Here is a 26,039-nt window from a genome sequence, read left to right as displayed (position 1 = left end):
TGGATACCAGCACCAATATTTAAAAGTAGTTTCAGTTCAAAAGGATGAGTGGAATACCATATAATTACTCCAAAATACTTTCATGTCAGTCAAAATCTGTTTTCATATGTATGTGTGGGGCGGCACAGCGAACAAGTGGTTAGCACGTTTGCTGAAAAGTGCTGAGGTTTTGTGTTTGAATGTTACAGTCGGCTTTCATCTATAGAATTTGTATCTTCTCAAGACTGGGGTTTTCTCTGACTGTCTCCCCATTCCAAGTACATGTATGTTCGGTTAACTGAAGACCCTTTACTGGTGTAAATGTCAGTGTAAATAGTTTTTTTGTCTCATGTGTCCTGTAATTAGCTTGTAACCAATGCAGGATATATCCTATTAATATCCTGATGATGATGATGATGATGATGAAACTTTTTTATTTCGAGCATGTACACACAAAAGAAACAAAAAACATACAATATAATTCAACAAAAATAATTGTACTCGAAAGGGAGTGGGAAGAAGAAAAAAACTTATTTTGTCCCACCCCTGATCTCATTGTCCAGCATCCTTACTTGTGGGATACTCATGTCCACACAATGAAAAGAAGAAAAAAGGAAAAACAGACAAAAACAACTAAACCAACAGACAACCAACTAATGTTGGCTCATTCCCAAAAATTACAATATTTACACCAACTGACATAAACAGCAACACACATTGTCAGCAAATGTCATTATATTGTGACCAGACCATATTTTTATACAGCGATTTAAATTTTTGCATATTCTGACACTGCTTGAAATGATTGTCTAAATTGTTCCAGAGTTTCACTCCACATACAGACACACGAAAACGTTTGCAAGTGGTTCGAAATCTTGGCAACATAAAATCTCCAAAGCCTCGCAGACTATGGATATTCTCACGAACCTTAAATAGGTTTTGTAAATTTTGGGGCAGTAATTCATTTTTTGCTTTAAATAGCATTATAGCTGTATGATAGTTTACAAGATCTTTGATTTTTAATAGTTTTGAGAGAGCAAATAAACGGTGGGTGTGATCGAGAAATCCAACCTTATGTATGATTCGTACCGCACGTTTCTGCAATGTGACTAATGAGTTGATGGTAGATTTGTAAGTGTTTCCCCACACTTCAATGCAATATGTGAAATATGGGAGCACTAGAGAACAGTACAAAGTGCGGAGTGCACTGTCATCAAGGTATGATTTCACTTTGTTTATTAGTGACAGGCTTTTGGAGATCTTGGTTTTGATATGTCTGATGTGGGGTTTCCATGATAATTTACTATCTACAATAACTCCTAGAAATTTGAATTCATTTACATTCCCGATTGGGACCCCATCAATCTTTATTTGTAGTTCTGCGTTATATTTTAGGTTACTAAATATCATTACCTTTGTCTTATTTAAGTTAAGTGATAATTTATTTATATCCATCCACCTCTTTAATTTACTTAATTCCTCATTAACGGTAGTTACCAATTCATTTTGGTTTTCACTACTATAGAATATGTTTGTGTCATCTGCAAAAAGTATAAATTTCAATAACTGAGATACAGTATATATATCGTTGATATAAATATTAAATAATTTTGGTCCCAAAACAGACCCCTGAGGGACCCCATGAGAGATACTGAGATGTTCTGATGACCATTTCCCCATTTTCACATATTGTACCCTTCCTGTTAAATAACTTCTCAACCACTCCCCAGCAACCCCCCTGATACCATACAGATGTAGTTTCTTGAGTAAAATTGTGTGATCAATTGTGTCAAAAGCTTTCTTTAGATCAATAAAAATTCCAACTGCATGTTTTTTTTCATCCAATGCATTTGGGATTTCTTCTACTGCATCTGTAATTGCCATTGAGGTGGTTGTTTTTGTTCTAAATCTATACTGGCCCTGGTTAATTATGTTATGTTTATCAAGAAAATTATTAAATCGGCAGGTAAATAGTTTTTCCAAGATTTTAGAAAATTGTGGTAATAGTGATATCGGTCTATAATTTGTGTAACTGTGTTTACTGTCATTTTTGTGTATTGGAATTACTTTAGCAATTTTCATTTTGTTTGGAAATTGACCCGATTGAAATGATAAATTACAAATATAAGTGAGGGGCGTTGCTATACTATGTATAACTTTTTTAACAATAAACATGTCATGTTAATGAGGAGAAGTGGTATAGAAAATGGATAAATCTATTTTGCGGCTCAAAAGAGTTAGTCTTCTAGCTAAAATTAAAAGCCTCATGCTTTGTTCTGAGGGGCTGACATCTGCTGCATTAGATACCATGTTAGCCAGATGCTGTTTTTGTTCTGTTCCACATGCTCTTTTTCTGAAGCCACACTGTTGAAATGTTGCCATTATATTTCCTTAAGGCATTCATGAGCCTTTATAATCCCAATCATGCTTAAATCAAACCTACTGTTGAGTATACACAATTGTCTTGACCTTATAACAATTTCCCCCACAATGCTGACCAAACCTTTACCCAGCCAAGAGATTTAGCCCACCGGCTCTCTGCTGAGTTGCTCTGCTCAGGAATTTAATTACACAAGCTCATCTCTCATCTCAGGAAAACTCTCTTTAGTTTCCTGCTTGCTTCAGTGGCTGAAAGTCATGCAAAACTGAAGAGAAAAAAGGGTACGGGCAAACTGTGGGATCTATTTCATTTGTAGTCTTGATGGTTTGCTAGTTTTCATCCCAGACAACCATTTCTTCTACTTTGGTGTGTAATTAACCCTTTAAGGTCTGATGTTTAATTCCTTTGATGTTGTCTGTAAAATTCAAAGTAAAAATTGTTCACAATGTCCCTTTTTTCAGGACACCATAACCTTCATGTCCAAACTGTTGTTTTATTTACTGACCAATTATAATCAACATTTTGAGACCCCAAAAGACAAAAAACACCATCCCAAATTTCTTTGTCAAAATTTGTAACATTGATGTCCCATTGACAGCCAAACTTTCTCAACGAACCATCTTGAAGCATGATTATATTTATTCAACTTGTTAGGATAAACATTCAACAGATGAAAATTGGACTGAATAGTTTTATATTTGATAATTTAACAGAAACAGCAAGTATGGTCATGGGCGTTTTTGTCCTTTTTACATTCTATGGTCAAAACAGGTTACGTAGTATATATAGTAGACCAACAGTACAAAATAGTGAATACATATATATACACTCACCGCCCACCTTATTAGGTACAGCTGTCCAACTGCTCGTTAACACTTAATTTCTAATCAGCCAATCACATGGCGGCAACTCAGTGCATTTAGGCATGTAGACATGGTTTAAGACAATCTCCTGCGGTTCAAACCGAGCATCAGTATAGGGAAGAAACGTGATTTGAGTGACTTTGAACGTGGCATGGTTGTTGGTGCCAGAAGGGCTGAGTATTTCAGAAACCGCTGATCTACTGGGATTTTCATGCACAACCATCTCTAGGGTTTACAGAGAATGGTCCGAAAAAGAAAAAATATCCAGTGAGCGGCAGTTCTGTGGGCGGAAATGCCTTGTTGATGCCAGAGGTCAGAGGAGAATGGCCAGACCGGTTCGAGCTGATAGAAAGGCAACAGTGACTCAAATAACCACCCGTTACAACCAAGGTAGGCAGAAGAGCATCTCTGAACGCACAGTACGTCGGACTTTGAGGCAGATGGGCTACAGCAGCAGAAGACCACGCCGGGTGCCACTCCTTTCAGCTAAGAACAGGAAACTGAGGCTACAATTTGCACAAGCTCATCGAAATTGGACAACAGAAGATTGGAAAAACGTTGCCTTGTCTGATGAGTCTCGATTTCTGCTGCGACATTCGGATGGTAGGGTCAGAATTTGGCGTCAACAACATGAAACCATGGATCCATCCTGCCTTTTATCAACGGTTCAGGCCGGTGGTGGTGGTGTAATGGTGTGGGGAATATTTCATTGGCACTATTTGGGCCCCTTGGTACCAATTGAGCATCGCTAGAACGCCACAGCCTACCTGAGTATTGTTGCTGACCATGTCCATCCCTTTATGACCACAATGTACCCAACTTCTGATAGCTACTTTCAGCAGGATAATGCGCCATGTCATAAAGCTGGAATCATCTCAGACTGGTTTCTTGAACATGACAATGAGTTCACTGTACTCAAATGTCCAATATTTTTTTGCCGATTCCGATACTTTGAAAATGACGTGATCGGACCCGATCGATCGGCATCCCGATCGGGATCACGTCATCTCTATTTATTAGTGTTATTTATTTTTCTGTGAAGAACTCAGAGAGGGTTATTTGGTTATTATCTATTTAATTAATAGTGTTATTTAGGGCTGTCAAACGATTAAAATTTTTAATCGAGTTAATTACAGCTTAAAAATTAATTAATCGTAAATGCAATTCAAAACATCTATATAATATTCCATATTTTTCTGTAAATTATCGTTGGAATGGAAAGATAAGACACAAGACGGATATATACATTCAACATACTGTACATAAATACTGTATTTGTTGATTATAACAATTAATCAAGATGGCATTAACATTACTAACATTCTGTTAAAGCAATCCATGGATAGAAAGACTTGTAGTTCTTAAAAGATAAATGTTAGTACAAGTTATAGAAATGTTATATTAAAACCCCTCTTAATGTTTTCGTTTTAATAAAATTTGTAAAATTTTCAATCAAAAAATAAACTAGTAACTCGCCTTTGTTGATGTCAATAATTACACAATGCTCATGGTGCTGAAACCCATAAAATCAGTCGCACCGAAGCGCCAGCAGAGGGCAACAAAACACCAAAAAACACAAGTAACAAGTGGACATGACACTGCACTGTCATTTTAATCTGTTTGAGCGGGGCATGTGCGATAAATGCGTCAAATATTTTAACGTGATTAATTTATAAAATTAATCACGTTATCAATTTAGGCACCCCTGTAATCGTCACAGTTTTTCTGTTACAAACTGACCCCGGCCCCTCATCAGAGAAGGGAAAAGTTATGTGGCCCTCATAGGAAAAAGTTTGGGGACCCCTGCTTTAAAGGGTTAACTTGTTTGAATATGTGTGCGCATTAGGGCTTTGAGGATCCCAAAGTAGAGTGTGGCCTGCAAATGGAAATTAAGCAATGAGAGGAGATTGTTTTGTTTTGAAAAGTGAGTGGTCATAGTGTGGGAGCATGTCACTCATAAAATCTCATTGTGATTAGTGAGGTACACCATGTTGCAGTGTAGTAGGGGGTAGGCGTTTGCCCAATTCCAAGTTTGGTCCAAAGAACTGTGAGCATTGGCTGCGAGTGTAGGACAGCACTGAAACCATGTGGAAGCATGTAAGCTGCACAGCGAGGCAGCATGATTCTCTGGCACAGTTCATGAGGATATTGGGCGCATAATATAATGGAGGTCTCCAGTCTTTTTTAAACTGACGGCATTATGAGTACTGTAATGCCACGGCTACCAGTTTAATGCTCACTTCTGAAATAGCAAATTTAAGATCATCAGTTTGAAGATACTGGTCATAGTAATGAGTTTCATAACACTTGTTAACAATGATTAAAACACATTTACATAAAATGGGAACAATATTTTTAACCTTGGCAAGTGTTTACATTTGAAAGTGGGGTTTTTTACGACATTCTTAGGAAATTAAGGCCTTTTTACACAAGCGTCAGCCCAGCGTGAAGAGCGGTTCACGGCAAGCGCAAAACGGGAGGAGCCACGTACCCTGACGTAGACTATGTCAGGAAATGAAATTTAAATATTTACTATAGTGTCTAGCACCAATGCGTTTATTTTTTATTGTTGCACAAGAAAAAAGTTGGCTTTTCCTATTTCAAGGAGTAGGGGCCATTATAATAACCGTTTAAAGAGTATTACTAGTTTCGGTGAGAAGGTAAATTGTTTTTTTTTTTTGTTGTTGTTTCTGAATTACAGTTGCACACAAATGCACATCGAGGTACCATTTAGCTGAGCAAGGAGATGTTTGAAAGTAATTTTTCGAGTGTCCTAAAGCTCGCAAAACCTAAACAAAAACAAAAAAATCTCATTTATCAAGTTTTCGTCAGACATGATTTGTGTGTATCAGTCTGCCGAAACAGCCTTATAGCACATATATGCCCCTCTGCTATTGGATGCGCTGTTGACGTCAGTGCTGCGGTGCTCTAAAAATGGAGCAAGGCACTATTTTGGGCCCTGCCTCTCAGCATAAATTCATTCAAACTTGCCGTTCCGTCCAAGACGGCCGTCCACTGCTCACGTACGCCGAGAAGTCAGCTCCAACTTACACAATGAATGGGTTGCAGTTGAACCCTTCACACTAGGCTAACGCTAGTTTAAAACTGCTTTTAAACTGTAATCTGACATTACATCCACTCATTAGATTTCAGCCTCAATGGAAAACATTTTTGTCAGTATATATATTTTTTTCTTCTCTTAACTAAGGGTTCAATTGTCGTGTTCTAATAGGACAGCACAGCTGCTGCAGTGCCACAAGTGTTGCATTTGATCCGTAAAGTCTTGTGTTGATGAGCACTGGGATTGTGAAATTATCACCCTGAAGTTTGTTACCAGTTTGGCTGTCATCCCATTATTTATTTGCTCTCTGCTGACCATGTGTTTGAAGTGGCTTTTCAGCATGCGCATCTTTCGTGGCACGCCAGACCCACTTAGAGTGTTTGTTGCCAAAAAGCTCAATCTTGGTCTCATCTGACCAAAGCACACGGTCCCAGTTTAAGCCCCAATACCACTTGGCGAACTCGAGTCCAGACGTTTGCGTTTATGATTGTGAGTGAGGAAAGGTTTTCTCTGTGCATGCCTCCTAAACAGCTTGTTGGCGTGTAGACAGCACCTCATACCCACTGTGAAGTATGGGGGTGGGTCAGTGATGCTTTGGGGCTGTTTCGCTTCCAAAGGCCCTGGGAACCTTGTTAGGGTGCATGGCATCATGAATGCTTTGAAATACCAGGACATTTTAAATCAAAATGTTGTCCTCTGCCCGAAAGCTGAAGATGGGTCGTCACTGGGTCTTTCAGCAAGACAATGACCCTAATCATATGGCCAAATCTGCACAGAAATGGTTCACCAGACACAAAATCAAGCTCCTCCCATGGCCATCTCAGTCCCCAGACCTCAACCCCATTGAAAACCTGTAGGGTGAGCTGAAGAGGAGAGTACAGAGGACCCAGGTCTCTGGATGATTTAGAGAGATTCTGCAAAGAGGAATGGCTGAAGATCCCGCTTTCTGTCTTTTCCTATCTTGTGAAACATTATAGGAGAAGATTAGGTGCTGTTTTGTTGGCAAAAGGGGGTTGTACAAAGTATTCCCACCAGGGGTGCTAATAATTGTGACACACATTATTTGATGTCAAATAATTATTTCTTTATGTGGGATTTTTTCCCCACTGAATAAATGCTTTTGTATTGAAGGTTGGATTTTTCTCTTTTTTTCCATTAAGGTCCCATATTATTTAGAAGAAAAATAAATTATTAGAAGCTAAAAAACACATAATTATTATAAATCCAATAATTATGGAGGGCACTGTATTGCATATCCATATGTTATAGTAAACATAAAATACTTACATATATTTCTGAGGCGGAAACGTAACAGAAAGCATTCACGATTGTCAATGTTACCCCTAGACGCCGCAATGTGTAATTGAATGAACCAAACTACTGTAACAAAAAATAGATGCAGCGAATTATTCTGACCAGCAGATGGCAGCAATGCCCCGCAAATGGTCAACTGATTTCCCATACTAGTGTGTAAACTGTAAAGCCAGCACAGTACATATTATTGGTCCTATTAATAATGTTATTGGCTTTATCGGGATGACGTCATAATTCCTATTATCGGACGGATAATTATCGGACCAATAAGTATCGTGCACCTGTAGCATAGGCTATGCAAACCTTGAAGTCTTTACGTAAACGCCTACTTGGACTGTATTAAGTTAATCACATCTTGTAAAAAAGAGTTGCACATTACAATGTGGTGAACAAAACTAAAGAAAATGTATATATTTAACAAAATGAAAACTCATACTTTAGAAATACTAAGACCAATATTTTCATCTTTAATCAAAATACTGTGATACCTCGACATATGATCCTTTTGACATTTGACGTAAAATTTGACCCGTCATTTTGTCTTGGCATGCTCGAAATGCGACGATTTGTGAAAGCGTCGCAATTTTATTGTTTTACCGTAAGACGGACACACAGCAGATTTTCTTGTGGGAGAAATCAACATGGGTCCCAAGAAAGTTAGTGCAGGTGTTGGGGAAAAAAAGGAAAAGTAGCCGCTTCCGCTTACCATTGAAATTAAGAAGAAAATGATAGAAAAATATAAGCGTTGTGTGCACGTCAGTAAATTTGCTCGACAATCCGGCCGGAATATGTCTACGATATCGAGGACGACTCTCATTATTATTTTTGTAACATCAGCAAGGAATTCGTCAGGTTTTTATACATTTTTGCTTTGTGTACACAGCTGCCTAGACATAGAGACAATAGCAGTGTCACAGTGTAAGGAGACCCGGGGTAGCTCTCACAGTGGGAGGGAGGCTATGCAATGAATCTTTTTCCTTTTGTCTGTGATGTCTTTCCTTTCACTCCATTCTTTCAAACTTTTTTTGTCCTAGCTGCTCTGCTGTAACTTGAGACAGTGGGGTGTGTCAAAAGTTTCGTCTGAACTGCTTGTCCTGTGATTCAACCTAGTCATGGTTATTCCACGCCGTTATCAGTAAAAAGCTTAAGGCAAATTCTGACTTTTTTTCTCCCTCTTTAAATTTTTTTTATAACCTGTCCTGTTCAGCTGCTTGACACGGAGAATGGAGATCTGAGTGTCCGATTTGTCTAAACAGTTTTAATGTATCACATTGGCGTATTACATACTTACGTTGTGATCATTCAACGTACCTCGTTTATTAGGAGAAAGCAGCGAACAGTAAGGGGTTATGAGGGAACAGAAGAAAAGAAAGAGACAGAAGAAGCACAAACAACAAGAGATAATACCGTAAATTGAACGCCTACACTAACTAATAATATGTTAGTGCTATCGTTGGCTAGTTGTATTTCTGGTTGACACCATGTGGGGGGCCTGATAACCAAGGAAAGGGGGGTGGGGGCAGGGTCTGAGAGATAAGTGATTGGGAAGGGTGGAGTGTACACAAATCAGCCATGTGCTCTAGAACCCAGTTTTTGTGTGAATCCTTTGTGAGTGTGAGTATGTTGGCATCCTATTCTATGCTGTCTCATCGCTAATCCTAAAACCGAGGTTTTCTACTTGAGTATCTAATTTCACGTAGTCGTGCGTGAGTCCCATCTAACATGTGATAGTCCCACGGACAATTGGAGATTACTTTTTTCTCTCAAAGGCTTGTTGCTACTTAATGTAGGAAAGAATAGACAGTAGCGTTTAATTCTTTGCCTGGTATACCAGACCCACCGCTGTTCCAGCGATTGAGTCTGGCGACCGTCCGGCGGGTCAAATTCCGAGGGCAAATCAAGCCACAGCAAACAGACAGCGGAGTGGACCAATCAGCGACTGTTGAAATTTGCCTCCCCACACAAGCCGCACGGAAACAGCGATAGGTGAACAAAGTGCTGCTCTACCGATGCTGTCTCCGTGCGCGCCAACTGGGAAGGCGGAACTTCGCGGGTTCATCTCTGATGTTAACCCTTTGTACTGACTCCATGTTCCAAAAGTTTGAAAAAGACTCGCCGAAGGCAGGTTGACAATTTATCCGTCGACAATGGTCAAAAACAACGCAAAAACAGACGAGGGAGGGACTATTCTGGATCCAAACCAAGGCTACATGTTTCCGAGCAGCAAAATTTGTCTTATCTCAGTGTCCTGTGTTTTTTAAGTCCGTGGCCCGGCCGAAGGTGTGTCCGGGCGTGGCTTTGGGATTATCCCTCTCTGGCCGGTTTCGGGCTGTTTAGGTTCGTGCGTGGATGGGATGTGGTTGCCACAGCGACTGACGTTGGTCTTGACGTCTCAAGCGCCCGCTATCAACTTTGTTATCCGGGCTGGCTCCACTTGTTTTAGGACAAAGAGCGCTTTGTCCTTGCAGAACTGATTTGCAAGTTTTGGTGCATCAATCTTGCTCGTGACGCATATGTTGTGCTTCTATGATAAGATGTTGCGTATCTATGCTGCTTTTCATTAAACTATGGTGTGCTATTTATTTTATATTAGGTGCAGTCCAACAGTAAATATGAGGAATGATACTATTCCCTGGTTAATTATATAACGTGTGTTCGAGTAATGCAAACAGTTAGACGGTGCCTACGAGAAGTGGTACCATTTTTCCTTTTCCCCCTTAAGGGCCCCGAAAAGGTGATTAACTTTACTGTGTCAAGGGCACTGAGTGAAGTCTGCCTAAACTATAGTTAGGTGTGCGAGAACGGTACCTTTTCCCTTCACGACTGGCAGACGTGACGTTGTTTAAGCAACAAGTAATTCGCGTGAGCGGAGAATGGAGAAGTTTATTCAACATGGCTAGCGCGAGCCATGTTGACTGTTGTCAATGACTTGTTTCGATGTGTTTTTGGTGATTTAAAACTGGTTTTACCGCGGATTGGAACATATTCTTGGCTCTCCCGTTCGCCATCTGTGTTGTTGTAGACACGGCTTTCGGCGCGCAAGAGTGACGTTACTCGTTAAGAACACATCACGCAAATAAACGAATCTGATTGGACGATTGATTTTGTACCTTGCTCAAGAGGCCGTTAATGGGCTGGGTCCCAGACTATTTCTCACAGTGTTTGAAAAATACACGGAGAATAGTCTGGCTGTGCCAGGCAATTTAATTGTGTGTTACCTAATTTTTTGCTCATATTCCTTTTGGCCTAAGATTTATTATTTTGTTGCTGTATAGGAGGAATAATAATTATCCTAATTCTCTGTAAGATGGCGGTTTTGAGACAATTAAACTAGTGCTGCAACGATTAATCGATTATCTCGAATAATTTGATTAGAAAACGTTCGAATTAGATTTTGCTACTTCGAGCATTCGTTTAGTTACTGTGGCGTTGTAATGGTTTATTTTGAAAGTGTTTGCATTTAGTTTTATTGATTTGGGTGGATACACTGCCCTCTAGGGGTAACAGTGAATATGACACATCGCATTAAACATGGCTGAATCCAGCTGCTCCCTGTTAAGACCAACATAAGCTAATATGTTTTTTTTAGCACATGTAATTTAGTTTACAGGTATATTTAGCCCGTTTTTGTGGGAACATCTGTTTAAACAATTTCTTAAGAGTATTGTTACAAAAAACAAAAACATTAGCATTTCATAGCATTTAAGCTAGAGGACTTTTGCTATGCAAGTTAGCCAATTGTTCTTTTGCTGTACTTAGAGCCTAAGATTTATTATTTTGTTGCTGTATAGGAGGAATAATAATTATCCTAATTCTCTGTAAGATGGCGGTTTTGAGACAATTAAACTAGTGCTGCAATGATTAATCAATTATCTCGAATAATTTGATTAGAAAAAGCTTCGAATTAGATTTTGCTACTTCAAGTATTCGTTTAATTACTGTGGCGCTGTAATGGTTTGTTTTGAAAGTGTTTGCATTTAGTTTTATTGATTTGGGTGGATACACTGCCCTCTAGTGGCAACAGTGAATATGACACAACACAATAAACATGGCTGAATCCAGCTGCTCCCTGTTAAGACCAACATAAGCTAATATGTTTTTTTATGCACATGTAATTTAGTTTACAGGTATATGTTGCCGGTTTTTGTGGGAACATTTGTTTAAACAATTTCTTAAGAGTATTTTAACAAAAAACAAAAACATTAGCATTTCATAGCAATTAAGCTAGCGGACTTTTGCTACGCAAGTTAGCCAATTGTCCTTTTGCTGTACTTAGAGCCTCATTTATTTATTTATTTTTAATACCGTTTGAGGCAAAGCTCAGGTATTTTAATTTATTTTTAAATGAAAATGCAATTCTGCATTGTTTGAAGAAACACTCGGGATTTTTTGCTAATTGTTTGTATTCTGCAACGCATTAAATATTCCTATTATTCGAACAAACTAGTGGATAGATTAATCTACTACTAAAATAATCGTTAGCTGCAGCCCTGTTTTAAACAGAGGATTTGTCTACATTTAAAGCCTTGATCATTTAACTGTTCTTAAGCGCCATAGACATAGATTCTCTCATCAAAGCCACAAACAAATCCTATTTTAGTATATTTCCTGAGGCCTTCCTGCTACTGTATTCAACAAAGGTCTTTGTAGCCAAGATTGCAGTTTCCATCAAAGAATTTGTAATGGGGGTCAAAGGGCAGGTGAATCTAACAGATAGAGCGAAGTAAGGAAATAAACAAACTGATTCTTGTGAACTTTGAAAAAGCAGGAAATATGACAAATCCTTTTGGGGAACTTGACTGTAAAGTCTCCAGCCAGTTGAGACATTAGTGGAACTCATTTTTATTTGACTGCAGCCACTGAAGATCTTTTTGTGTGAGGGCCAGAGCAACATGACAAGCAAGCGGGGGGTTGCTATGGACGTTAAAATAGAGACATATGTCGTAGACACGCTGACCACCTGTCTATATGCTTGCATGGCGGACAAGCAGTTGAAGAGGGCCTATGTAGTGGGGTAAAGGCAGCGTTGGTTACCACGGATACGCCTTTAGAGAGTTTCTTTAGACACCCTCTCCTGGCTCACTTGTTCTCTCTATGCAAAATCTGTCATTGGACCCCCTCACAGTGTGGAGTTCGCTGGTGAAACACCCCCTAACTAATGAAACCCAAACACCCTCGCTGTGAAATGCCCTGTTTGTTTCCTGGTTAATTTCACTCAGTAATGCCTAATTAATCGCCCTTTGAGGAGGACGTGGGTGCAGATCGCTGCAGAATCATTATCCTATTAAGCAGTGTGGAGGAAAATGCTGGCCATGGGAGCTCAAGCATGTTGACATGGCCTTGGGAGGAGCCGAAGATCGAGACTTTGCCAAGGCTTGCCAACCCCGTGGCCTGAACCACACCTCCTAAAGTGTCTATTTAAATGCTTCTGGACAACCAAATGACTAGGTTTAAGATGTAGGTCATAATTATTCTGAGGAACAAAAACTTAAATTTTGAGTTGCTCATGGGCGCATGTCCTCCAACAAGAATAGAAGATTCAACCATATGTTCCCACTCCAAGAAAAAATAAAGTATATCAAGCTTAAAACCACATGGCAGTTTGCATTAAATAGACATGGGTTTATCAGTCTGTGCTTTTGATTCTACCTTGATACATACAGTGGTATGAAAAAGTATCTGAACCTTTTGGAATTTCTCGCATTTCTGCATAAAATCAATGAGGATAGTATGAAAACAATGTCAGAAAGGGGGAAAATAAGTGAACCATCAAATTTTATATTTTGTACCCAACCCCCGCCCCTGGCAGCAATATTTTCAACCAGACGCTTCCCGTAGCTGCACATCAGCCTTGCACATCGATCAGGACTAATCTTGGCCCATTCATCTCGACAAAACTGCTGTAGTTCAGTCAGATTCCTGAGATGTCTGGCATGAATCACTGTCTTTAGGTTATGCCACAGCATCTCAATGGGGTTCAAGTCTGGACTTTGACTTGGCAACTCCAGAACGTGTATTTTGTTCTTCTGAAACCATTCTGAAGTTTATTTACTTCTGTGTTTTGGATCGTTGTGTTGTTGCAGAATCCACTCTCTTTTTAGCTTTAACTGTCTGACAGACAGTCTCAGGTTTTCCTGAGAAAACAATAAAACATACTGATAAACTTTTTAATTCATTCTTCCATTAATGATTACAAGTTGTCCAAAAAGCCCCAAATCATGATGCTCCCTCCACCGTGCTACACAGTGGGGATGAGGTGTTGATGTTGGCTAGCTGTTCCATTTTTCCTCCACACATGACGTTGTGTTACTCTCAAACAATTCAACTTTGGTTTCATCAGTCCACAAAATATTTTGCCAAAACTTGTGTGGAGTGTCCAAGTGCCTTTTTGCAAACATGAAACGAGCAACAGTGTTTTTTTAGACAGCAGTGGGTTCCTCCGTGGAGTCCTCCCATGAACACCATTCATTATCCCTCCCTACACCAACTTGGACATCAACTGATACAATGAACCCACTCAAATTGACAATATGTGAAATTCCATGGCAATCAATGACTTTTGAATGGTATGTGAAAAAAAAAAAAAAAAAAAAAAGATAATAACTGGACTGTAACACAAACATGCTTGACTGTGCGTCCCGGGCTGTTGGGGGACGGGTATCGATAAGCATTTGCTTTTTCCCGTCTTTCCTTGTCTGTCATCGTCTTTCTTTCTTTCGGGTGCCAGTGATTTCTGTAAGTCTAGCAGACACTCTAAGGCAGGGGTGGGCAAACTATTCCACAAAAGGCCGCAGTGGGTGCGGGTTTTTGTTCATACCCATCATGAGGACAGCCTTTCACCAACCTGATTTCTTACAAGTGCAATCAGTTGATTGCAGTCAGGTGCTTCTTGGTTCCACTGAAACCTCATTGGTTAAACTGTCTGTGCTGAATCAGTTGGAACAAAGACCAGGACCCACTGCGACCCTCGAGGACCGGTTTGCCCACCCCTGCTTTAAGGTTATTTTTTACCTCTCTGAGTATTCTGCGCAGAACTCTTTGGTCATCTTTGGTGGACGGCCACTCCTTGGGAGAAAAGCAACAGTGCCAAACTCTCTCCATTTGTAGATAACTTCTCTGACTGTTGATTGTTGAACTTCCAGACTTTTAGAGATAGTTTTGTATCCTTTCCCAGCTTTATACAAATCAAAATCCTCGATCGCAGGTCTTCACAGCTCTCTGACCGAGCCATGATGCACATCAGACAGTGCTTCTCATCAAGACAATTGTTGTTGTTGTTTATTGTCATCATGATCAGTATCATTGACAGTTACAAGATAGCATTGTGATAAGATTAATTAACCTGAAGAAAAGACAAGGGCTGACGGGAGAAGGCTGGGTTTATTAAATCCCAATTCCAATCCAATTCTTTACAGGTGTGTGTTTTATAGTGGGCAGGGCAGCTTTAACCACTCGTCAGTGATTGGGCACACACCTGATTTAAATGGTTTGGTAAAAATTGGTTTCAATTGCTCTTTAAGTCTCCGTAGGCAGAGGGTTCACTTACCCCCCTCCCCCTTCTGTCATTGTTTGGATGCTATCCTCAGCAAAATTTCAAAAACCAATAAATGTTTGGGTGGTTTTAGTTAAAGCGGACACTGTATTTTCATCTGTGTGATTTTGACAAAGATTAACTCACATTTGATGGTGATTTTATGCAGAAATGTGAGAAATTCCAAAAGGTTCAGATACTTTTTCATACCACTGTATGTATCAAGGTAGAATCAAAGGCACAGACTGAAATACCCGTGACTTTTTCATACCACTGTATCATATGGTTGTGGAGCACTCAGAACGGAACCCTTGCATAAGACCATTTTTCACACTGGCTTACCCAAAGGACATTGTAGAGACCCTAGCTTATGGCAGGCACTTTGTTAAAGCCCAAGATTACTGCCATGGCTGCAAGGCAAATTGAAGACAGTATATCTTGAAAGAATCGATAGATCTACTCTTTCTGTACTATACAATGTACATATTATTTGGATTTCGCTGATATCGTCAAGAGCCTTTGCTGATATAAGTCACGATGAACCATGATAATCAAAATCTGTCTATTCATGGTAAAGCCTTGTAGCAAAGATTTAAGACTTTTTTCATGGTTCAAATGAACATTTACCATCTCTGCTCTATCCTTTTAATGCAAGGTAAAGCCATGTAATCAAGATTTAAGTTACAAGGGGCTTATAGCCTCCTGAGAACATCTGCTTCTGTAGAAAATAACTCACTGGTTGCCATTGATAGTGAGAGACATCCCGGTTCGAATTGAACATCGATCGTCGTCAAATGCAGCCAGTATAATGTGGGTTTACATATCTCATGATTCACTGGCGAATAGGGGGAAGCTCCAGGTCACCCATGATGCTGACAATGATAAGGAGGGGAATAAAATGGTTTCTTGGTTAGCAAATAAGCAGTTAAGGCATTTTTTTCTTGGTCAATTATCACATAACTAGAAGAAGGTTGGCTATAGGCCCTATAGCAGGGGTGGGCAAACCGGTCCTCGAGGGCCGCAGTGGGTCCTGGTCTTTGTTCCAACTGATTCAGCACACACAGTATAACCAATGAGATTTCACTGGAAACAAGGAGCACCTGACTGCAATCAACTGATTGGACTTGTAAGAAACCAGATTGGTGAAAGGCTGTCCTCATGATGGGTATGAACAAAAACCCGCACCCACTGCGGCCCTTTGTGGAATTAATTGCCCACCCCTGCCCTATAGCATCAAGGTGGTAAATTCTTTAACAAGCTGATTTTATGTACCGAATTGGCCCGAATATAAGATGGCCCTGATTATAAGACGACCCCCTCTTTTTCAAAACTTAAGTTTGAAAAAAGACTTTTTGAACACCAAATTAATTTTTATACAGAAAATAATTACAGTACATCCCAAACAAATTATTATAACAATATATTTGAGAGAAAAAGCATGTTATTTTGCCACATTCAAATCTTAATATCAGATCTCGGGTTGTTCCGATCATGTTTTTTGCTCCCTATCCGATCCCGATCGTTTTAGTCTGAGTATCTGCCGATCCCGATATTTCCCGATCCGATTGCTTTTTTTTGATCCCGATTTAATTCCAATCATTCCCGATAATTTTTCCCCGATCATATACATTTTGGCAATGCATTAAAAAAAAAAAGAATAAAACTCGGACGAATATATACATTCAACATACAGTACATAAGTACTGTATTTGTTTATTATGACAATAAATCCTCAAGATGGCATTTACATTATTAACATTCTTTCTGTGAGAGGGATCCACGGATAGAAAGACTTGTAATTCTTAAAGGATAAATGTGACTTTGTATATTATGACTAAATATTGCCATCTAGTGTATTTTTTGAGCTTTCAGTAAATGATACTGTAGCCATTTAACTGTTCTGCCCAAATGCATGATGGGAAGTGCACCCATGACTGTGCGTAGTGGTACCAATTGATATATCTTCTCTGCGTTGGGAAATAACATGGGGTGTTAAGAAAAAGATCAATTACTACCTTTCTTCCCCACATTGCTTCCCACGATATTTCTAATTGTGGGGAGAGGTTCCGTAAGGCTTAAGCCAATTAAAAAAATGCTCCAAAGGCTGCCAAAATTCACTCTACTCATTTAACGCTGCCTTTTAGCTCCGTATAGAGTAGGTAAAACGGCGCCATTACAGATTGAACGCGACAATGCGTGAGTGGGTCGTGCAGCGCATGCGTTAATTGCATTAAATATTTTAACGTGATAAATTTTTTTTTTAAATTAATTACCGCCGTTAACGGGATAAATTTGATAACCCTATCTTAAGCCTAAACTAAAGACTCTGGATGAGTGTAACATATTATGTCTGTAACGTTAAATACAATTAGAAAACAAATTAAAAAAAAATATATATATATATATATATATATATTAAAAAAGGCATGTCCAAAATTTTTTTGCCGATTCCGATACTTTGAAAATGACGTAATCGGATGCCGATCGAACGGGACATCTCTAATCTGAACATTTAAATATGTAAACTAAAGTGCAATAACATTCGTAAATGAATGGCTTCTGGTTTTTTAAATGTAAATAAACCAATCTATTGTGATAAAAGAACAAAATTGCAATAACTGCATTAACCATCAAAGTGAAGTCTAACTGTTGAACTGAACTCTTGAAACAAATCTGAATAAGGAAAAACATTGCAATAAAATAATGCAAAGTTGCAAACTGGTTAAACTAAAAAGGGTAGCTGAGATCCGTCATGACAGAACATTGCTTCAATGATATCTAGCGCCATCTAGCATCGTGAATGGAGAGAGTAGCCGAGATCTGTCATGACAGAACATCGCTTCAATGATATCTGGCGCCATTTAGCGTTGTAAATGGGTATAATGTCTAGACCGCGAATATAAGACGACCCACTCTTTTTCAGTGTTATTTCAATGGTAAAAACACCGTCTTATATTCGGGCCAATACGGTATTTTCTGCTCAGAACCATGAAAGTGCCATTCTTTTTCTGTAATATCAATCATTTTTTTAAGCAATCTGTCAATAACCACCGTATTTTCCAGATTATAAATTGCATTTTTTTTTTTTTTTTTACAACAATATGCCTGGGTCTACAATTTATACTCAGGTGCGACTTACGTACGACCTAATTTAAAAAAAAAAAAAAAAAAAAAAAATTAACACTGGCAGCCTGCTAAAAGGGCGCTTTACGTGTGTCCTGTACTTCCATATTTGGTGGAGTTGTTCAAAGGGATACTGAAGATAAAGACTTTCATTGATTTGGTTGTGATTTGGACTGAGATTTATGGTATGGTCAGCAAGTTATGTTGTGTCAGTGTTTCCCGCCACAGTCTCGTTTTGGGCCCGCCACAGTCTCGTTTGCCCCTCGTTTGTATTATTGTTACCACAATCAAGTGGGTAAGCAAATACAGTCTTCTCTCCTTCTTCCCCATATCCGGGGCATAACAATAGTTTGGATCGGCCTTTTCGGCGAAAGTGAGCGGTGGACGGCCGTCTTGGACGGAAAGCAAACTTTGATTGAACTTGCGCGGAGAGGCGGGGCCCAAAATAAAGCCTTGCTCTATTTTCAGAGCGTTGGTCACAGTAAAATATTTATTAGTTCAAGCAGAGTAAAATGATACATATTCACGGTACAAGAACGTCGTTTCCGTGTCAATCGATTGGTAAGAAAAGGCTGTTTGTACGAGTGACGTGTGGGCGCTCCCGTCAGGGGGGACATTTCGTGTGGAGTGGCTATTTTTCGGCACAGCACCGGCGCGCCAACTTCAGACAATTACGGCTGACGAAACTCTGATATATGCCCCCCCCCCCCCCCCCCCACCCCAATTTCGCGAGCTCTGGGACACTCGAAAAATGACTCTCATACCTCTCCTTGCTAAGTTAATGGTACCTCGATGTGCGTTTGTGTGGAAATTTAGTTCACGAACCGAACAACGGGGAAAAAACTATTCTTCACCTCACCGAATCAAGTAAAACTCTTTACACGGCTATTAGAATTCCCCCAGTCCTGTAAATGGGTCAGTTGACAGAAGGACTGTTATTGTTGTGGTAATGTAGTACTTACGAGGGTCAAATAAAAAGGAAAAAGGAGGACTACGACGGCGGTCTGAAACCCGCGGCTCTCGGGCTGCATGCGGCTCTTTAGCGCTGCTTTTTTTTTTTTTTATGGAAAAAGATGGGGGAGGGAAATATATTTTTTGTTTAGGATTTCTAGGAGGACAAACATGACACAAACATTCTTTCAATTCATTAATATTGTAATGAAGTTAAATTTGTGGTGGCATCGTACAACAGAGTAGTCACGTGGTGCGCTATAGGATCCACTGCAGGGAAAATAAACATTTAATCATGAAGGCTAATTGTGTATTTCTAGCCAACTTAGTCATTTTTATAGTAGGCTAATATAGCTAGTATTGATAATTATAAGGCTTGTACAAGGCTTTGAATTTTTTGCTGCTCCAGACATACAGTATCAGTTTTTTTTTTTTTGGGGGGGGGGGGGGGGGGGGGGGTCAAATATGGCTCTTTCAACAGTTTGGGTTGCCAACCCTGAGTCACTACGAGATGTAAGTCGTACTATTGCTACGAGAAAAAAAGTCGCATTATTACATAGGGTAACGTAGCTGTAATCAGCTATGCATTTTACATACATATACCGTAGCTGAGAGCTATAACATTAGCCTAGCTAATGAAATATTTCAAATATATCTTTGTTATGGTTCTTCTTGGGGGAAAAAAATAATGAATAAAAAAAAAAAAAAATTGCCGTGGCACGACATGGTGAGGCTGTCCGACTCCGATGCAGCCCACCACCAAAGTTTCAAAAAATCCTACGGGAAACACTGGTCAGAGACCCTCCCACCACAGTCTCCTAAAATCCTGTGGGAAACACTGCAGTTTATGCTAAAGTTATCTGAATATGTTGCGTTAACAGACATCTATTTAGCCTGTTGTTCTCCATTTTATTGTTATTACCTCTCCCGGTAGTTTGCCTTGGAAGGCGCCTTTTCAATCGCCAAAATTGAAAACGCCTCCCTATAGCAACAAACAACTAGCATTGCCCACCAGACTGTTAAAAGCACCATAAACTAAGAGCTTCTCTTTCCCAAATAGAATGTCAAGACTGTCTTTGTACCGTGGCTTAGAAGGACAGAGTGGTTTTAAGCAACTATGGGTCTCATTTGTGACTATTGGCCTTAATGGCCCCCAATTCTTTATCACTATATTATTTGAAATCTTTTTTATTTACTGCATATGACTTTGAATTGAATATCTTGGTCCTTCAAAAAGTTACAATATAACACATGGATGACAATACAACAGTTTATGAATGAGCGTGCTTTCTAAAAACAGTCTCTGTGTTGTCTCTTCTTTCCTCCACATTTCAGCTTGCCTGCTGCTGTGGCTCCGCAGCCTGCTCATGCTGCTGTAATTGCTGCCCGAAGATAAAACAGTCCACAGCAACCCGATTCATGTATACCCTGTTCTTTCTTCTGGTCACTGTCGTTTGTGTCGTCATGATGTCCCCCACAGTTGAGGAACAGATGAAAAATGTAAGACACACACACTGCACACATTTATGGGAAAACACAAGAACACTGTATGAGGATTCATAGAATTGAAGGTTGTTGGCACCAACTGTGCCTTCGTTCTATCTCTTACCACTTATCTGACTCCAATAACACCAACATTGAAAGCTGGAAGAACATCTCCAACAAAGACCTTCCTTCCAAAACCTTGACAACAGGGGCGTTACTAAGTTTTAAGAACATGGGGGCTTAGCCCCCAGAGGTTACATGGGATGTAAGTGAATGTAGCGCACAAGCTTAAAACTTCACAAAAAGCTAACAAAACTGATAATATATGTATATAATCATAGATGCTAATGCCATGACTTCCACTCAGTAAAAGTTGCATTGTTTGTTCCCAAATATTTGTAAATCACACAGATTACATTTAAGACATGTATGTAACAAAAATGCACGCATTTCAAACTGAAAAATTCTACTAATTACTTGAATTTAAGTAATATCTGGGTCATGCTAATTTGCCCTAGACACATGCACAAACATATTTACATACATGCATACATACAGTACAAGCCAAAAGTTTTGACACACTTCATTCAATGCAACACAAATGAAGGTCCCAACCCCATTGATAAAGCAATAAATTCCAATAATCAACCCTGAAAAAGTTAGTGTTATTATTGTGACTATGTTAATGACTATCCACTTATGATAATCATACATGAATGAGCTGTATTCATCTATGTGTAAAGTGAGAAACACAGCTGATGCTCCAGAAGGAATCCACCCCAAAGATAGTGGCGACAAGGGTGCACACTTATCTCTACTCGGACCCTCACAATGGATTTCAGACTAACTAGCTAGCAGCAGCAGCAGCTAAGTAGCAGTTATTTTAGAGCTGGGATGTAACTTTTGACCACAAAACAACAAAGGTAAGACGTGTTCAGAGGCCGATTGCGGAAAGCAAAAGAAGAAAAGAAAAAGGTACAAACAACTGCTAACAATGTCACAGGGAAAACGCGGACTGGATTTTCAGAGATGTGGGCCTTCTCTATATGAACAAGTGCAAATCAAGTGGATTGGATAGCGATGCACTGAAGGGCACTCTATGAAGTAAGGGGAAACTGACAGATTTATGATCATATTTAAGTTAATAATGACAGGTTGTATGATTATTGGTTTAAACTAATATTCTGGCAATTTCATAGTGAATATTTTAGCATTTTTTGTATTTTTTTTTTTTTTAAATAAAACAACACCAAATTATTTAGGAGGGCTTAGGAATATTTTGAGGGGGCTGAAGCCCCTTTAAAATAGGCCTAACGACAACACTGGTTGACAATTTGTCCAAGTCATGGGCAATCAAAACATAGCAAAGCAAGACGACCAACATCTGATAGAAATGTTCATTCTTTTTGAAAGGGCCAGAAGGCAGGGAGTCGGATCGGAGGGGCTGTCCGTGTGTTATCCAGGGGTGTCGTCAGTCTTGAATTTGACATTAGGGTTCGTACGTTACTGTTGTCGGGGCAACAGGAGTTATCATTTGTCAGCATCAGCCAGGAAGGGTTGCGACGTCAACTATGAACATTGTGTCCATCAGTTATCAGATACAGTAGGGCTGTGGAAGCCATCCATCCAGACCAGGGCATGAACATTGCGTTCCAATACTCTACATTATCGTCATTTCGTGGTCACTGTCGCCATGACAACGGCTGCCTTATCGTCGCCGCTGGGTCATTGTCACCGGTCTGCCTGCCGTCTTATCACTTATTCAGTCACACACATACGAGGGCTCTTTGTCCACCAACACAAGCATTCCTCTAAGGCAGGGGTGTCAAATTGATTTCACAAAGAGCCACAGTGGGTCCTGGTCTTTGTTCCAACAGATCCAGCACTGACAGTTCAACCAATGGGGTTTCTGCTTAAACAAGCAGCACCTGACTGCAATCAGCTGATTACACTTATGAGACACCAGATTGGTGAAAAGGGATTCATCTTGTTTGGTTGGAGTGAAATCCAGCATCTACTGCGGCCCTTTGAGGACCAGTTTGACACCTGTGCTCTAAGGCATTCATATTTTCAATGTATTTTGTCGCTGGTTACACAATGTTTTTACTATCTTTTAAGCATATCGCGTAATGCAATAAGTCAATTTATCGCACGGTAAATAAAAATGAGGGTTGTAATTTTCACGGCTGCGTTTTATCGCCGCGTGCATGCATGCATGCATTTGTGCGTGCGTGTAAACGTGCGTTTTGATGGCATATGAGACTCCAGTTTCTTTCACAGATGTTTATTGGTCATCGACGCGCTGTAGAATTAAAGTTCAGACATACAAAATAAGGAAACAGTGGGGCAAATAAGTATTTAGTCAACCACTAATTGTGCAAGTTCTCCCACCTGAAAATATTAGAGAGGCCTGTAATTGTCAACATGGGTAAACCTCAACCATGAGAGACAGAATGTAAAAAAAAAAAAAAAAAAAAACAGAAAATCACATTGTTTGATTTTTAAAGAATATATTTGCAAATCATGGTGGAAAATAAGTATTTGGTCTATACCGAAAGTTCATCTCAATACTTTGTTATGTACCCTTTGTTGGCAATAACGGAGGCCAAACGTTTTCTGTAACTCTTCACAAGCTTTTCACACACTGTTGCTGGTATTTTGGCCCATTCCTCCATGCAGATCTCCTCTAGAGCAGTGATGTGTTGGGGCTGTCGTTGGGCAAGACGGACTTTCAACTCCCTCCATACCCCGTGGCGTCAAAATGATAACAAGAACGGGGAGCAAAATTCCCAGAACCACACGGGGGGGGGGGACCTACTGAATGAACCACAGAGAGCTGGGACCACATTAACAAAGGCTACTATAGGTAACACAATGCGCCGCCAGGGACTCAAATCCTGCACTGCCAGACATGTCCCCCTACTGAAGAAAGTACACGTCCAGGCCCGTCTGCGGTTCACTAGAGAGCATTTGGATCAGACATGTCCAAAGTCCGGCCCGAAATGCGAATGTGTTATGGTCAGAGGAAACCAAAATAGAACTTTTTGGTAGAAACACAGGTTCTCTTGTTTGGGAGAAAAAGAATGCTGAATTGCACCATACCCACTGTGAAGCATGGGGGTGGAAACATCATGCTTTGGGGCTGTTTTTCTGCAAAGGGACCAGGACGACTGATCTGTGTAAAGGAAAGAATGAATGGGGCCATGTGTCGAGAGATTTTGAGTGAAAATCTCCTTCCATCAGTAAGGGCATTGAAGATGAGATGTGGCTGGGTCTTTCAGCATGACAATGATCCCAAACTCACAGCCAGGGCAACAAAGGAGTGGCTTCGTTAGAAGCATTTCAAGGTCGTGGAGTGGCCTAGCCAGTCTCCAGGTCTCAACCCCATAGAAAATCTGCGGAGGGAGTTGAAAGTCCGTGTTGCCCAACGACAGCCCCAAAACATCACTGCTCTAGAGGAGATCTGCATGGAGGAATGGGCCAAAATACCAGCAACAGTTTGAAAAGCTTGTGAAGAGTTACAGAAAACATTTGGGAGCCGTTATTGCCAACAATGGGTACATAACAAAGTATTGAGATGAACTTTTGGTATTGACCAAATACTTATTTTCCACCATGATTTGCAAAAAAAATATTTAAAAATCAAACAATGTGATTTTCTGGGTATTTTTTCCACATTCTGTCTCTCATTGTTGAGGTTTAACCATGTTGACAATTACAGGCCTCTCTAATATTTTCAAGTAGGAGAACTTCCACAATTAGTGGTTGACTAAATACTTATTTGCCCCACTGTATGTTATTCATTCATTCATTCATTTTCCATGCCGCTTTTTCCTCAAACACTGTAAAACGTTAGCATTACTACATTGAGGTTAATAAGGAAAAATGACGATGTACTAATCACTTTAGCCTGCTATAAAACATTAGCAGTCTTCTCCAAAACGCAAACATGCGGTAAAAAGGTGACAAGTCAAACATGAAAAATCGCTAGTTTATTTATTTTATAGCATTGTACGCTATGTCATGATTGTATTTTCTAAATTTGTGTTCATAGTTTGACAGTGATAAATAAATAAATGAGTTGTAAGATGAAATATGGTGTGATCAGTATTAAGGGATGGAATAAATATCTTATTTTTTACTTTATTCTATCAATATGACATATAATACATAAACAAAAGAGGAGGCGTGAGAGCTTGGCTACATGCTAACCTGAACTGAGCGGCTCTTCCAAGTCTCTTCCTCGCCTTTCGGACACGAGAAATCACACAAAACTACCCCAACTCTAATCACACACGGCGGTGGAAGAAATTGCCGTCACCGATCGGCCAGCCTCCGAAATTCCCAGTATTTGACATAATATAAAACACGACCTTACCTCCTCCTCCGTCCAATGGTCCCTCGATTGTTGGAGTTGTCTTGCCCATTCTTCGTGGCGAACAGAATCTTTTGGAAATTCAAAAAGGCTCACACCACTTTCTCTGGTGTAGCAACAAAAACCTGCAGCACATTGGGCTAACGTGACGCGAAAAATAAATTAATCTGCAAAATCGGTTGAATCCGCAGTCCTTCTGCATACAATAGTATGGCTGTATAGTAAAGATGATCTCATCCGCTGATGTCACACCCACCTCAATCCGTGACTTTGGCCGGAAGTCACTCATTTTCATGGCCCGGGATTCCACACACATCCAAACATTCTATTTCATTCAGGTGTCATATACACTTTATTAATATTTTCTCATTCTACGTTGATGGCCACAACTTGCACATAAAATGTTCATGTATTCATTTCTCTGTTTGCACACATTGAACTTGGGTTGTAATACTTCTCCAATTGCCTGCAGCCATCATTTAATGAAAAAGGCTTGAAGGAGAAAAAAAGTCAGGGTTGTTGTTCCTGCCTGTTCACTCCTTTTTCCTCCCTAAGGGGTGTGACGCTCAGAATAGATGCTATTGGGCCTTTTCACTAATGAAGGCCTAGACAAACATGAGTTGAGATGGAGGTTGGTGGGAGGCATGGGGTTTCAATGAGCTTCAATGCAGCAGTGAGCTAATCCAGTTTGGCTTTGTGTGTATGTTCTCACTTAGATCCCCTTCTACAGTGAATTGTGTGACAAGTTGAATGCAGGGAAGAACTGCAAGACCCTGGTTGGTTACTCCGCTGTCTACAAGGTGTGCTTTGGCATGGCCTGTTTCTTCTTCATCTTCTCCATCTTCACCATAGGCGTCAATAAAAGTACTGGCTGGAGGGCGGCCATACATAACGGGTAAGAATTTAAGTTGACACAAAAAGTTGCTTCTAGCCATATATAAATGCATTTGAAGGCAAGTCACGACATCCAAATAGTG

General features: G+C 39.9%; 1 protein-coding gene across 1 annotated transcript in view; it reads left to right on the top strand.

Moving 5' to 3' along the window:
* The window catches only part of serinc5 (serine incorporator 5), a 55,332-nt gene that overhangs the window by 5,663 nt on the left and 23,630 nt on the right, over positions 1–26,039 (top strand). Inside the window, exons 2-3 of the mRNA XM_057832602.1 lie at positions 20,538–20,702; positions 25,779–25,957. Coding sequence (XP_057688585.1) covers positions 20,538–20,702; positions 25,779–25,957 — 344 coding nt within the window. The remainder of the gene's footprint in view (positions 1–20,537; positions 20,703–25,778; positions 25,958–26,039) is intronic.

The sequence above is a fragment of the Corythoichthys intestinalis genome, chromosome 3, assembly GCF_030265065.1.
Source record: "Corythoichthys intestinalis isolate RoL2023-P3 chromosome 3, ASM3026506v1, whole genome shotgun sequence".
NCBI lineage: Eukaryota > Metazoa > Chordata > Actinopteri > Syngnathiformes > Syngnathidae > Corythoichthys > Corythoichthys intestinalis.
Note: the sequence above shows the minus strand (reverse complement) of the source record. Positions and strands in the feature narration are given on the sequence as shown.